General features: G+C 46.0%; 2 protein-coding genes across 2 annotated transcripts in view; one reads left to right on the plus strand and one right to left on the minus strand.

The window, feature by feature from the left end:
* LOC135366727 (retinal guanylyl cyclase 2-like) overlaps positions 1-14494 on the minus strand; it is a 129152-nt gene that overhangs the window by 42119 nt on the left and 72539 nt on the right. Inside the window, exon 4 of the mRNA XM_064599570.1 lies at positions 1571-1661. Coding sequence (XP_064455640.1) covers positions 1571-1661 — 91 coding nt within the window. The remainder of the gene's footprint in view (positions 1-1570; positions 1662-14494) is intronic.
* LOC135366725 (protein CWC15 homolog A-like) overlaps positions 1-14494 on the plus strand; it is a 161754-nt gene that overhangs the window by 22021 nt on the left and 125239 nt on the right. The gene's annotated exons all lie outside the window — the stretch shown is intronic.

Genomic DNA, 14494 nt, shown 5'->3' on the forward strand with positions numbered 1-14494 from the left:
AAAGTGTTGAGAGAGAGATATCGCGATTCACGAGGGAACCGTGACCTCGTAACGATTCTTCAACGCTGCTACCAAGTAAGGAGGCTGCTTACCTGCTTCCAGCTGAGACGGAACTATTTATGAATACAGAGAGCTCTTACGTCACAACGTGATGGTATGCGACTATTTTTTCTAATTTTGGCATCAGTGATGAAAAGATAGAGACACTTTAACTTCTGTTTATAAATGTACGAGTCTTCACGCGCTCACACTACAATGTCTATTATGTTATAAAGAGGCACTAAACACCCTAAAAACATAGGTGGGTGTGCAGTGGTTTATCTTGAATCCAAAGCACGAAGGGGTGTTAAAAAAAATGGGGGGGGGGGTCATTATTATAGTTAGTGTCTAAAGCTAAGGGTACACAGCTGAAAACGTTAGGGGGGTGTCACTGATCATTGGAGGGTGGTGTTAGGGGGTGTAGGATGGGGTCTAAATAAATCACTGGGTGGGTGGGTAGTGGTGGGGGTGGTGAAAAGGCTCTCAAAACATAACTTCACCGCATAGCACGCTCTGCGCCAACCATTGCCACGAATGATAGGGATACCGCTTCTGATTCGAAGAGAGAGGGGGGCGTACACGCTTTTTTTGTGTGTGTCAATCTGGATATATGATAACACAAAAAGGCGTACACCCCGTCTCTCTTCGGGGTGGGGGTGGGGGGATATGTTTAATGCGAAGCGAACCGAAGGTACTCAAAATGTGGAATTAGGCCTGTTGGAAACAGACGAGGACAACACACACGGAAGGCGCCTTCCGTGTATGTTGTCCTCGTCTGTTTTTAGCTCTTTTAATCCGGGAAGCGAACCGAAGAGCTAACCGTATCATTCGTGACAGTGGTTTGGTTTGGCGCAGAACGTGCCCTGTGGTGGAGTCGTTTTTAGAGTGAAGTGCGAAAATGTCTCCTCGCGGAGTGAAAGATACCGTTACCTCCACACGAAAGGGACGGGTTACGTCGCTTGTGACTTATGAGCGGAAGAAAGTGACAATGCACGCTTTCCCTCCTCCCCAAGAATCCCGACAGTGCGGAGAGGCCTCGGATTGGACGCCCCCAAACGATCTCCCGCGATGATTGGACAAAAATCGTTTGCCGGAGACCAATGAGAGCACGTTCCGCATTTTCGGCCTTCATGTGAAGGGGGGAGAGGGAAAACGTATAATGAAAGCTCTTTCGCTTATAAATCACGAATCAACGCAACGCATGAATTGCGTTTCCTTTTGCGTTGGTCTCAAGGTAACGACATATTTCATTCCATTTTATTTTTCATTTTAGTGCCCTTTAAAATTCGTTTAATTAAACGATTAAATTAGTAAAATTAACATACCTGGAATGAAAACAGGATCCTGTTTTCAGCAATGATAATCTCTTCACCGCGTGCGGCTCCCGCGTTAAAAACATTTCCCGAGTTTTAGAGCTCATGTATACTGACGCTATATATTTAAATGACTACGCACATTGTTTATTCGTTGAAAGGAAGGCAGTAAATTGGAAGCTCCTTGAAATTCTGACCGTGCCATGCTTTAAACTCACCTCACCAGTCCCGCCACGCCGAGTCCCGCGGAGATGCATATAATTAGCGAGGCCGTGATCCCGACCGCTTCAGCACTCGTCAGGGGAAAGTCTGCAACGATAAGACCGTAATATCAAGGGTCACAACAATATTACGTTCCTTCGCGAAACAGCCCGCAGTATACTTTGCATATTTTACGCGGGCCTCACACGTAACTATACTCTGCGGTGACAGTGCAATATAGAGGGTGGATAGAGTACCCCACTATTTTATGCAAACAATGCATTTAAAGCATGCATAGACGCGTGGGAATGTTTCACTGGGGACTCAGTACCTGTCGGGCGAATTGACCTGTGGTTGTTGCGGCCCCTGTGCCTTATAAACATATGTATAGCGCTTTTTATAGCCTCTCGGTGGTTTGTTTCTTCGTTATAGCCTGTTTGTGTGTATTTGTATTTTACGTCATTTCGTATACATAGAAATGAGGTACTCAGACGCACGTGGCGTAATACGAAAGAGGCTTCTGTACCCGTTACATTAGGCGTGTGGTCCAAGATTCAATTTACAACCAAATCCCAGACAACAACAACAATAAATGATGCAGAAGTGATGGGGACATGGGATGTTTCCTCGTGGTAGCCACAGGACCCTACCCCACTTCAAAGAGGTTAATGTGAGAGGGTGAATTAATGGTGGAAATCACAAACGATAGACAAATACATACCCGATTTTATGTTAGGAGCATACATGTTGTGGATCATACCATGCGCGAATGAAAATGTAAGAGACGAATTTCAGTGAGACAGGCTAATTGCTGCATAACCAAAAGATGGAAAAGCAGTGCTTTATTAATAAATTGTTTATATCGAAACAATTCCTACGATCATTTCGTCTCTACGGTTCAGATGTGCTAGGTATTGTATCCCGTTACATACACGTGCTGCATGCGTTTTCTGTTTCTGTGAAAAAAAGAAAAAAAAGAAAAGAAACACGTGAGTTTGACGGCAAATTTCGGAGTTCAATTGGGAAAACTCAATTTCTCACGAATTCAGTTTCAGGAAACCACTGAGAAGTCATGGCAAAATCTTCCTCAGGATACCTGGAGCATAATCGTATTAATTTATTTTGCACGGCAATGTTCCGCTTGCCTCCCCCTCCTCTCCCCCTGTTTCTGGCCTCAAGTTTTGACGCATAGTACAGGAGCAGATTGCACACTACAGAACCACAGAGGGCAATAGTCAACTGTACATTTGTGTTGTTTTTTTAATCAAATCAAAACAACCAGTAACGAAAGAAAGAAAAAGTTACAAAAAGTACATGCGTTCAGTGGTTAACACAAGAGAGCATTTTTACACCAATTGAATCAACGAATTGTCGAGTGGCAACATATAGCAATTGCAAGAGAGGTGTTTTCATTTTATTCAGCGAAATTGCAATGTGTATGTGAAACAAAACAAAATAAAAGAAACGGGATGAAACGCGCGGATTAGACGATTTCAGAAAATCCCAGTGCTCCTTGCGCACGCAATGCATCCTGGGCGCTTACTGAGTGGGGGAACGAAGGATAATCCTTCACGTTTCGCTTTCGCTGACCTTGACACGCCGTTGAGAATAGACCGGTAGGGGAGAAATCGAAACAGTTTGGAGGTCACCCGTTTCTTCCGTATTAGTAAGCTCCCAGAGTTCAAAGCGGCGCTAAGCACCCTGGGATTTCCTGAAGTCGTCTATTGGATATATGACTAAAGCTGCCACATTAGGCATTTCTTAAATGTACGAACGGTGACGACGTCGTGATCAAGGGACTGTGTAAGTAATTCATTCAGCAATCTAGGCACGGCGACTCTGCGTCATTGATCATCGTAAGATGTTCGGCATCCAGGAACGCTCCATCTATCAATAACACGCGTCTGGTAGCGCGGCACGTGTCTTTGAAGGTCACGCAGGGACAGAAACTGTGTATTAGATTGGTTTCGTTGTACAACGCACTGTTTTTCCTAGTAAGTAGCGGTAGAGTTTATCCGCGTTAAATATATTACATTTGACAAAAAAGTTTGGCGGTTGAATGATCAAAGGAGAGGTTTTCCATCCGACGGCTGGCCCACCTCTGGAGAAGCAGGAGAGTGTTGACGTTACGCTTACTACGTATATAGTTGCTGTCCATACCAAATGACAATGCATGACGTGACACGTAACTATAGAGTTCCCGGGTGTTACGTTGTTAGATGAACAGCGTTGACCCCATAGTGTTCAGACACGTACGTTTTCTCATACGATTTTTTTGGCACGTTACACTGTAAGAAAAAAAAAATCCCTAATTTTACTGTACAAGTGACTGTCAACTCTGTTGCCTGCAAATATATGCCGTAACCTATATATGCTGTACAAAATCCGTTTATTTAGTTTCATTTATTTATTTTTTCTTTGAGGAATAGCAAGCCACGACGTCTCGTTTGGCTGACCTTTCCCTCCGTTTTTTTTTCTTTGGTCTAGTAAATATATCCCCCCCCCCCACCCCGTTTGGTGTGCTCGTTGCACAGTTCCGGACTGGGCTTTGGCAGGTTAATATTCCTTTAATGTAAGTAGCTCTCTTTTCGCTTACGCGAGCTGTGCAGTGTGCACTCAAAATATATATATATATATATATATATATATTTTTTTTTCAATAACTACTTTACGGCACATATGTCGAAAACGCAGTTAGCAGTGACTTTCTTGTAGAATTATAGATTTTTTTTTTTTTTACAGTGCACCACATGTATCTTTCTTCAATATTTTTTCAACTATTTCCGATTTTTACTTCCTTACCTTGGCACGGAGCTTTAAGCGCTATAGACGACCCTCTGATACTGCCCACCAGCATGCTTTGCGCGGCGGCGTTACGTGACCAATGACGACCCGCACGTAGTGGTGCGGGTCGTCTATTGGCGCCGAGAAGTTTGGGAGTCGCCCCCTGGTGTTCACTGAACGAACCTTGTCGTGGGGATGTCCCCGGGCAGTATTCTCGCATTGCGTATAAAGGCATTGCACGTGTTAGGGGCTGTCCAGCATTGATAGTTCCTGGTGATTCATGAAGAAAACGACATATGTGTTCCAAGTAAATCGCATTTTTATTCCAATATGACAGTTTTTACTGTAAGTAACAGAAACGAAACCGAAACGGGGATCCCCACCAAGAGACGGCACAGTGGCGCCCCTAGTGAGGGTCTCGCCGCCAATAGACTACCTGAGCTCCTACGTCATTGATTACGTAACGCCGCCGCGTAAAACATGCTGGTGGGCACTATCAATTTTATCAGCCGAACGCGTTTTTCCCGCTTCTTGCCCACCAGGGCAAAATATAACCTCCAACCAGTCTTCTCGTGACGTCACACGTTTGTAAACAGAGGGTCGTCTATGGAGTAGATACATCATTCACGTTGATAGAGCGTACTCCTCGATGTTTTTTTAGCTTCCATCTCTTCTTTCATCCACGAACATAGGCCTATCAGACCCGTGTGGCAATATGTATTTCTACGGTTCCAAAGTTAATATTCCCGCGATGTTTCCTCCACATGTCTCTTCCCTGGCTTAAATGCGTATTCGGCACAGAAAACTTCTGTGGTGGCTTGAACCCCTTCCAGAATGAATGAGTGCGTTCTGGATATCTTTCGATCGGTCCCCGAATAAGCGAACCTAAACTCGAATCGAACGTATATCTACATTACCGCCAGCAGTGGGGCAGAGTATATATCGCCCCTGGCGGTGAAACTCCCCAATCGTAATCATTATATAAAGTCGTCGTCGTCGTTGTTGGAACGTACTACGCAAGGATCTGCCGAGACAATTATATTGGTCTCCGTTTGTCTCGTTCGTATTTGCCTGGCTGATAACGGGAGTGCCTTATGTTCCACACATAACGTCATACCTTCGATTTCAAGGCAAGCACAAACACATTCGTTTCGTGTTTCCCATACATCTGTGCATGCACGCTATCCATTAAAAGGATGCCCCATCGATTTTTCTTTAGTTCTTCACGACTGCGCCCCTCTTCGTCTATTTCAGTCGATTGTGTCCGTTGTCTGTCTCTGTTGGCCTTGATGTGGGTCACTTTGTGGCATCAGTTATTATAGGGACGATTGATTGATTGATTAGTCAAAGACAAAGATGGACATGTTAGTCCCAAGCCACTCCATTATAGTCGAGCCATTATAGAGATGCAGCACAGTTGGTTCGAATATTTCCTTATTTACGTCATTGTGATTGATTGATCGATTGATTGATTTCTTTTTATTGTATTACCATTTTGTTACTAGGTACTGTGATAGGGACCGCTAGGCAACCCTGTGTGTGGGATTAACTTTGCCGAGAGAGCATTATCGCATACTTTCAATATACTGCCACACAGTGAGAAATAAGGGAGTTGTTTCGGTTCTTTTAGGGTCTAAATGCATTGCTGGATCCATTAGTCGCTTTAGGGCCAAATGCACGGAAGTTCGTGCGAAGTTAGGGGATTATTAGCGACGAAATATTTGCTGTGCCTGGGAGAGAAGATCAAGGGGATGAGGCTAAAATGGAAAGGGATTGCAATCTAGAAGACTAGAAGCTGTAATTGCTCGCCAGTGCGCAATTTTTTCTTCTTCTTCTTAGAGTGTAGACGAGTGCCAGAATTCGAGTTGGCATAACAAGCGAATACATCTCATAGCCTTCCAAAATTTTACATGAAAACTTCACGATCTCCGATTCCGTTGCTCGGTTCTTGCTCCTCCGCGGTGCCCCCTCTGGATACTCTCCATCGTCTTTGTAGGTCACCTTCACACTCGCACGAGTCTAAGTTGCCCCGCTGGTAGAGGGTAAGGGTTCGCTGTGCGCGCCGGCAGTCGAATTTGCATCCGACGCTAGTCTTCTTCGGTGCTCCCGTAGCTCCTCGTAATCGCTCGGTGCTGGACTTTGTGGGCTTTTTGGATTCCTGTTGCGACGCCGTTTCTTCTGATTGCCATTTCCCTCGATTCTGATCATATTTTAGTTTCATATGTGCCGACATTCTGGCAAAATTTCGATATTTCGATTTTGCAAATTTATAAAGTACTTGTTATTGTCGTTGTAGCCGATATCGCTTAAGACCCAGGTAGAACCTCTCAAGTGCTTTCCAACGACACCTCGATCGGCGTCCTGCCTTCACGCGTTCGCGAGATAAACTGCCCGCAAAGTACGCGTACCCCTATATTTCCGTCTCTCTCGCACGCGCCCACCACACCCAGAGATTGCGCCAGCCGCCGCAATGACCTTGTTATCTATAATCTTACACGTGTAGCCTATCTGGATTTAGCTCGTTGTTTGCTATCGGTTTATTACTCAGTTATAGCGTCATTAAATTCTGTATAATTTTGTTGCATCGTAAATTTTGACCTTGCTACCAAACCGAACCTACGGACGTTTCCTGGTCAAAAAGGAAGTATATTAGGTACATCATTCTCACAATTAGAAGCAACAGGCCCGTTTCGCAGTGACAACTGCGAAAGGAGTGATATTCAGAAGAGCATTTAATAATAATATAAAAAAAACGGTGCAGGAAAAAAAAAGAAAGAAAAAGAGGAAAGCAGAAAGCAAATAATGTGCAACGAGAGAAGCAATAGGGATGCGTATACACTACGGAGAGAGAGAGAGAGAGAGAGAGAGAGAGAGGGCGACAGGGAGGGCGACAGGGAGGGCGAACTAGGTGACTCGGCGTGCTCATTGCGTTCAGTTCCCAAACATCGATTATCGAGCCACCTGATCGATACAACGCCCACGTCACCGACCCCCTGCGAAGACCCAGAGCCCCGATTCTTTCAAGACCAGGTAAACGGTGTGAAGGGTTGACGCTGGAACAGTGACGGTGTGCACGATCAATCACGACTTAGGCGAAGGGTGCTCGCATTCTTGATGGAAATGGATGTGCTTTGCAGAGGGTGGGAAGAAATAATAAGAGAATAATGAAAGAGAACGCGGTGAGGAAGTGGAGGAGAGTAGAGAAGTGGAAGAGGGGAGAAGTGGAAGACTGAAACGGGATGTTTGTAGCATGCTGCTTGTGAGGATTGTGGAATTTGTCGCTTGAAGGTTGTCAGAGTCGATGAGGTGAATGTAGTAAATAAAAAAAAATAAGGTAATTAATATCATGTACGTGTTGTTAGGAAGAGCAGAAATCGGGATGCCAATCATTGGGATACATATTTGCACAAAAACTGCGAGTGCAGTGATTCTGGTGTGCAGGAGAGCTTTTATTCTCGCGTGTCAGAAAAGCTGCTTTCTTCGGCTGCCAGTCTGTGACGTCACGTCGGCCGACCAATAGTGAGGCACGCTCCCTTATTACTTTCTTTGCTTTTGGCGCCGCCAGTCCCGCCTCTGAGGCAGAGCAGGCGACCGGTCGCCCTGCTCCCGCGCCGTAGCAGACGATTCTCGGCAGCAAATAAAAGTGCTCGGCTGATCTGACGTCACAAGACGCCCAAAGGAGCAGGGAGAGACCGCCTCCGCTGAGCGCGCTCTTGTTCGAGGTGCCTTCGACGCCAAAGCAATGATCTCAAGCACGTCAGTTCGCGAAAAGTGTGCGAGTGCGAGGTGGTGGGAATCGAACCCAGAGCTCTCTGACTGCCGGTTAGGTGAGCTCCAGTGCGGCCTCAGTCTACTTCTGTGTGCTGCCACTACTCATCTTGAAGCAGCAACAAAGACACAGACATACGAATCCCACTTCATCAGTTTGCTTCTACTACGCCGTGTCATCGCTCTCGCATCAAAATACCAATGCCTCGTTCTAGAAGCCATGGACACACATTGACTCACTCATGTCATATTCGCTGTTACATTTTCCTTCGTGCGCTCTCACATTGACCTATTTGTGGCAGTGCATTTTCCTCAAGGGGCTCTCACATTGACAAGCGTTGACATTATTTGTATCAATTCATTTTCTTTTCCTTCATACACTTTCATATTGACACACTTTGACATGTGTGTATCTGTATTTTCCCCCATTCACTCTCACGCTGACATTTGTATCAATGCAGTCTCCTCCACGCACTTGCACATTGACATTTTTGTATGTAAGCAGTTCCTCCAAGCACTTTCACACTGGCATACCTGTATCAATGCATTGTCACATTGACACCCTAATATATTTGCATGGGGGGAATTTATTGGCAGAAAAAAAAGGAAAGAAAGGAAGAGGACAGATAAAAGGGGAAAGGTTAGCCATGCAGCCCGCCGTCTTGCTATTCCCTAAAGCTATAGTGTACTGATCTCTAGCCGTGAGTCACCCCATATCATAGTCATGATTTATATGTTGTTGTTGTATCAAGGAATTTTTCTCCGCGCACTCTCACACTAACACACGTTGATGTATTTATATCAATGTGTCCCATTCACATCATCTTACACCTCTGCGTTAATCTTCACGGTGTGTATGTCTTGTCTATGTACAGTGTGTATTAATCTTACATATGTATGTCCGCGTCTTTTTGAACGAGGCATTGATACGTTGACGAGAGCGCGGTGGCGGCGTAGTGCAACGGCAGCACCCCTGACCCGCAATCACAGAGGTACGGGTTCGATACCCTCCACCAGCAGGCGCTGACGTTTCGTCAAATGGCTGACAGGGTTCTTGTTAGTCCCGCGAAGAATAGTGAATTATAAGAAAACATAATGAGCGAATTGCGGAGCAACCTACAGCTTCTACTCCCTCACACTTCTAAAACGGAACTCCACCACATACATAGCACGCTGAAGGCCAACCAAGACACATAACGGTACCGTTATATCGCTCCTGATTTGTGGAAACGTGGCCCCCTTTTTTTGGCATTTATCGTATCTGCATAAGTGTCACAAAAAAGTGTCAGCGTGCTTTTAGTTCTTTTTTAAGAGTGTAGATTGCAATTACTCCCCCCTTTTGATCCTCCGAGATTTGCTCCACAGCACTACAAGTAGTCTCTGAATTTTAATAACCTTTCGTGCATTTAGTCCCGAAAGGCGCTTATAGTAATCGATTCAATCCCCTAGAGGACTAAAATTACCCCATTGTTTGCCCCTACACTCTAAAAACAGAACTTCACCGCATAGCACGGTGCCCGCCGACCATTGCCACGAGTGATATGGTTATCGCTTCTTGTTCGAAGAGAGAGAGGGGGCGTACGCCTTTTTGTGTGTAACTCTAGGTATATATGGTAATGGCAGCAAAAAGGAATACGCCCCATCTCTCTTCGAAACAGTCAATAACCCTATCATTCGTGGCATTTGTTGTTTTTGTGACAATTATGAACAGCATAAGTGTCACAAAAAGGCGTACACCTCCCGTTTTCAACAAATCAGAGCAGATAACGGTATCATTCGAGATGGTGGTTGGCTAGGAGCGTGCTATGCGGCGAAGTTCATTTCTAAGAGTGATGTTTTTAGAGTTAGTGTGTGGCAAGGTTCTCAAACGTTGATTGTTTTATTTTTTGATGATGACAGTGTTCGAAAATATAGGCACATGTCCTGTGCAGGACATTTCACGCTCTGTGGATAATCCAATCCAGAAAACGTGCGACGAGCACCGTCCATTTCCACACGCATTGCATCCGTTTACTGGCAGCGAGCGTTAACTTGGCCTCTTTAAATGGCTCTTTAGGAGGTAGAGCTGACGACGCAGGGTAAGAGGCTGGCAATGACACTTTGTCTTCCTGCCCCACTAATTTCGTGGCGCACTCGAGGGTAATGCTTTCAGGACATGAAGACATACGGGTTCTGAAAGTGGACGTGCTGAACGCAATTTTCACCCACGATGATGGAAACTGCACTCAGGAGAAGCTAGATTTAAGGTTCAGCTGAGAAGCTTGCCGCACTTTGTATGCTATGGAGCTACTCTAATAACTCGAGGCATGAGTTGGGCTTTTTCCGTTTTTTTCCCCGCGTGGTTCTTCTACTTACTTTTCTATTCACGTGTACTGGAGCAGCCGGTTCATATTTTTCTTTTCTCAAGCAATCAATCAATAACTCAAGGGATTTCTGTACGGAGCACTATACCCGACCGGCAAGCAATAGACGTACAAAAGCAACTACAAAAACATTTACGTGTATTCTAAGACAGAGGTAAGCCTGCCCCGCAAGAGGGAAGCCTGACCGGCGCAACATGCTCTATACAGGTTTTTTTAAATCCTATTTATACATACGTATATACTTTTAAAAATGCTGCGAGTGCAGCACTAAGGTGTCCGCCCATTTCATCGAACGCCGTTTCATCGACGCCATTTCATCGAACGCCATTTCATCGAACGCTTGACGGACGTCCTGTGGGAAAGAGCATTAAACTACCAGACGACTAATTACTAGGGTTTCGCGTTTTCGGCATTTGCCGAAAAATGCCGAAAAACAAGCGCCAAAAATACCGGTACCCGATTTCCCTTTTCTTCCTCCGGGACATCACATTTTCGTTTTTTCTTCACCTCGTGATCAGGTGGAATACGGAGGATATCGCCCTGCTGAGCTGCTTGCTTCCGGGTTCAGGGTAAAACCTTCCTCTATAACACTTTGACGCGCCTTGACATATAACGCTTTCTTTTCTTTCTCTTCGATTCCATATTAGTGCCACGAAACAACTGTGGCCATGAGCGCCGTACAGACGTGGACAGACGGAGAGAGGACAGCAGGAAGGAGTGCGGACAGGGGGATTAGTACGGGTCCTGGGCAGGCTTCAGGGGGAAACTACACTCTTAAAAATGAACTTCACCACATAGCACGCTCCTAGCCAACCATCATCCCGAGTGACATCGTTCTCTCTCCTGATTTGTTGAAAACGGGAGGCGTACGCCTGTTTGTGACACTTATGTAGAAATGTTAATTGTCACAAAAAGGTGGACGCCTCCAGTTTTCAATAAATCAGGGGAGAGAACGATGTCACTCGGGATGATGGTTGGCTAGGAGCGTGCTATGTGGTGAAGTTCATTTTTAAGAGTGTATGCCGACATTCGTCGGGAACGTCTGCCGGAAAAACCAAGGAAAACCTCAGCCGGTGGCAGGATTCGAACCCAGCACGTCCGAGTCTCCAGCACGACCTTGGCTACCACGACCGAGGGGCTATGCCGCTGGTTTTCCTTTTCTCGTTTCACCGGGTTCGCGCGGGCGGTATAGTTTCGTGACGCGGGCGTATTGCGCTCGTCTAGCACTTTTGGAGCAGAAGAAATCTGCCAAGCGGACGCATTTTTTTTTTTCGCTCGACTTCGAAGCCATCGAACGACGAAGTGGTCCGCGGCGGCCAGCCAATGGGGGGAGACGGGGAGCTTATATGCGGACAACGTCGAAGCAAACGGGAAGTGCACGAGACCGGAAGTTTTAAGCACTTCCATTATGTCACCGGAGGTATATAGCGTCGCGGGTGTTTTGTTTTTGACGTTCTGTCCTTATGGAAAAGAGCCGCGTATACTTACTCGCCGTTTTCGGAGACTCCACGCGGCGGGTTAACGAATTAAGGTAATTGCGTCTGCTCGCGTATATTTCGCGGCCTTGTTTTCAGTGCGCGTTATGTGTTTGCTCGGAGAAGTGACATGAGGTTGATTAACCTACATCCAGTGAATGAAGCAGCGCCAGAACACATTACAAAGAGAGAGAGACAATACAACCGCTGACACGCGCAGCGGTTGTGTTGTCCGTCTCACTCTTTGTGATGCGTTCTGGTGCTGCTTCATCCACTGGATTCATGCACCAGCTTCCCCAATGCTCTGTCTTAGTGCATTAACCTACGTACAGTGAAATTTTACAGTAACTACTGTAAAATAGTTTTTTTTGTGCGTTTTTTGTGAGCGCCAAAAGCTCGCGCAATTAAGTACCCACGAAGCGGATACTGTTTACTCTAAATAAGTGACATACATAGCTGGCATATGGCGACAAGGAACAAAGGAGAGAGACGGGACGAGTCGCACTTTCAACCTTTACTGTGCAATTGCAGAGACGCAAATACACAAATAGTATAGACGAACACACCTATATGGTGAACCCTCGTGGTAAACAGGAAAATGCGAGGCAGGCAGTACATACAGAGGCGTACATAGGCTGTACATAGGCGAGACAGGCAGGTGCCTCAACCAGCGGCTCAGAGAGCATGGCAATAAAGTCAGCTCTGGTGATACCACCACATCACACATGGCGGCTCATGTAGCGGCCTGCGGGTGCAACATCGGACTTCACTTCTACTAAGGTTATCTTTAACTTCAAGGACGTCAGGCAAGTTGTTGAGGCCTGCCACATAAACAAGCAAAGGAACCAATGTATCAGCTCTCCAACTGCTGTATTATCGGAGAAACTTGAAGATCTTATCGGCAGAGCTATTTGGTTTGCGTTGGAGTCACTACATAAGCTTCGCTTCAGAGTATCGACATGGAGTTCCAAGAGCGATCATGCGCAATCTTGTTTCCGCGCCCCGGTAGCCACGCGCACGCCCACCTTAGCGCACGATGCCATCTATCGTGCACGGGTGAAATGTTCCTTTCTCTTGCAAGCAGCTCATCAAGGTTGAAGGCCTTGAGCTCACCTTGACTTCCTGGTGGACAATAGATGGATTATCGCACAACAATCATACACGATTCTCTATCCTACAGCGAGCATTATGTTAGACGTCTTTGATCCTCAACTGGGGATAGATCCACTAAATAAGCTACGTGGCTCTAACTGGGAATGGTACCGGTGGGGTGCGGAAATAACATGGCGCTCTTGCTCTCCTTTGTACCTCAGTGTCGGTACTCTGAAGTGAAGCTTGTTTAGTGACTCTAATTTGGGTGATAATGGGTCGCCTTATCACGAAAAATTTGTCTTGTTTGCCGCAAGGGTTCACCATAGGTTTTCTTATCTATTCTATTTGTGTGTTTGCGTCTCCGCAATCGCATAGTAAAGGTTGAAAGTGCGACTCGTCCCGTCTCTCTGCTTTGTTCCTTGTCGCTATATGCCTCCTATAAATAAGCTGACTCCGAATATGGACATGGTAAGTACCGTAATAACAAGTGCAACAACACCAGTGTGAAATTTCGTATGCGACCGAGCTGCTGCTTCTTCGGACGAGGCTACATACCTGGGGTTCTTCTGGCGACCTAGAGTGACCTCGTACAGTGAATCCTGGTTAATATGACCACTGATAATCTGACTTACTCGCTTTATGGCAGTTTTTCTTGGTAAGGAGTTGGACCGCCATGTAAACCCACCTCGTCAGTACGACAACCCGCTTATCCGACTATGACCAAGATTTTTTGTCACAAGTACTACGGCCAAACACAGGTGTTATCCTCTCGTAATTATGACCGCATCCCGTGACCGAAGACTAGACACAGGGAGAGGCTACCACATACCTCAGGAAGAGTGTGAGACGTGTTACAGTAGGGCGCCAATGTCCTCGGGATTACCCATGCGCTTTTCGGATCGCCAAAGCATTGCACGTAAGAATGTCCGGAACGAAGCAGTCTATCCGGTCCGAACGGAAGGTCCGTAACTCGCTTGTATGACAATTCGCTGTATGACCAAAATATGTAGGAACGGTGGTAGTGTCATATTAACGAGGGTTCACTGTATGCAATGTCCGAGCACACAGCGCCCGCTTGTTTCTCAACGAAGACCTCCACCAAAAAGGCGAAAATATGTTCCACGCAATATGATCGACGACTCTTACAGTATACACTATCACAACAGAAGGTCACCGCATAGCAATCTCCAAGCCAGCCATCATTACCGAGATGCAGTGCATTACTCCCCGTGTCTGAAAGGAACTCATCGTGGTATTTTTTCTTTTTAAATGCAACTATTCAGCGTGTTACACAACCATCTCTTTATTCTCCATCCCGCACGCCACACACCGGTTTAATTACCAAGCTTGTCGAGGGATGCTTCTCTGTCGGAGGGAACGCGCATAGCCATCCCAGTTTCGTTCAACTGTTCCTGCATGGCGCGCACAGTAATTAAGGGTGGTTAGTCGCGTATCGTGT

This window comes from Ornithodoros turicata, chromosome 8, assembly GCF_037126465.1.
Source record: "Ornithodoros turicata isolate Travis chromosome 8, ASM3712646v1, whole genome shotgun sequence".
NCBI lineage: Eukaryota > Metazoa > Arthropoda > Arachnida > Ixodida > Argasidae > Ornithodoros > Ornithodoros turicata.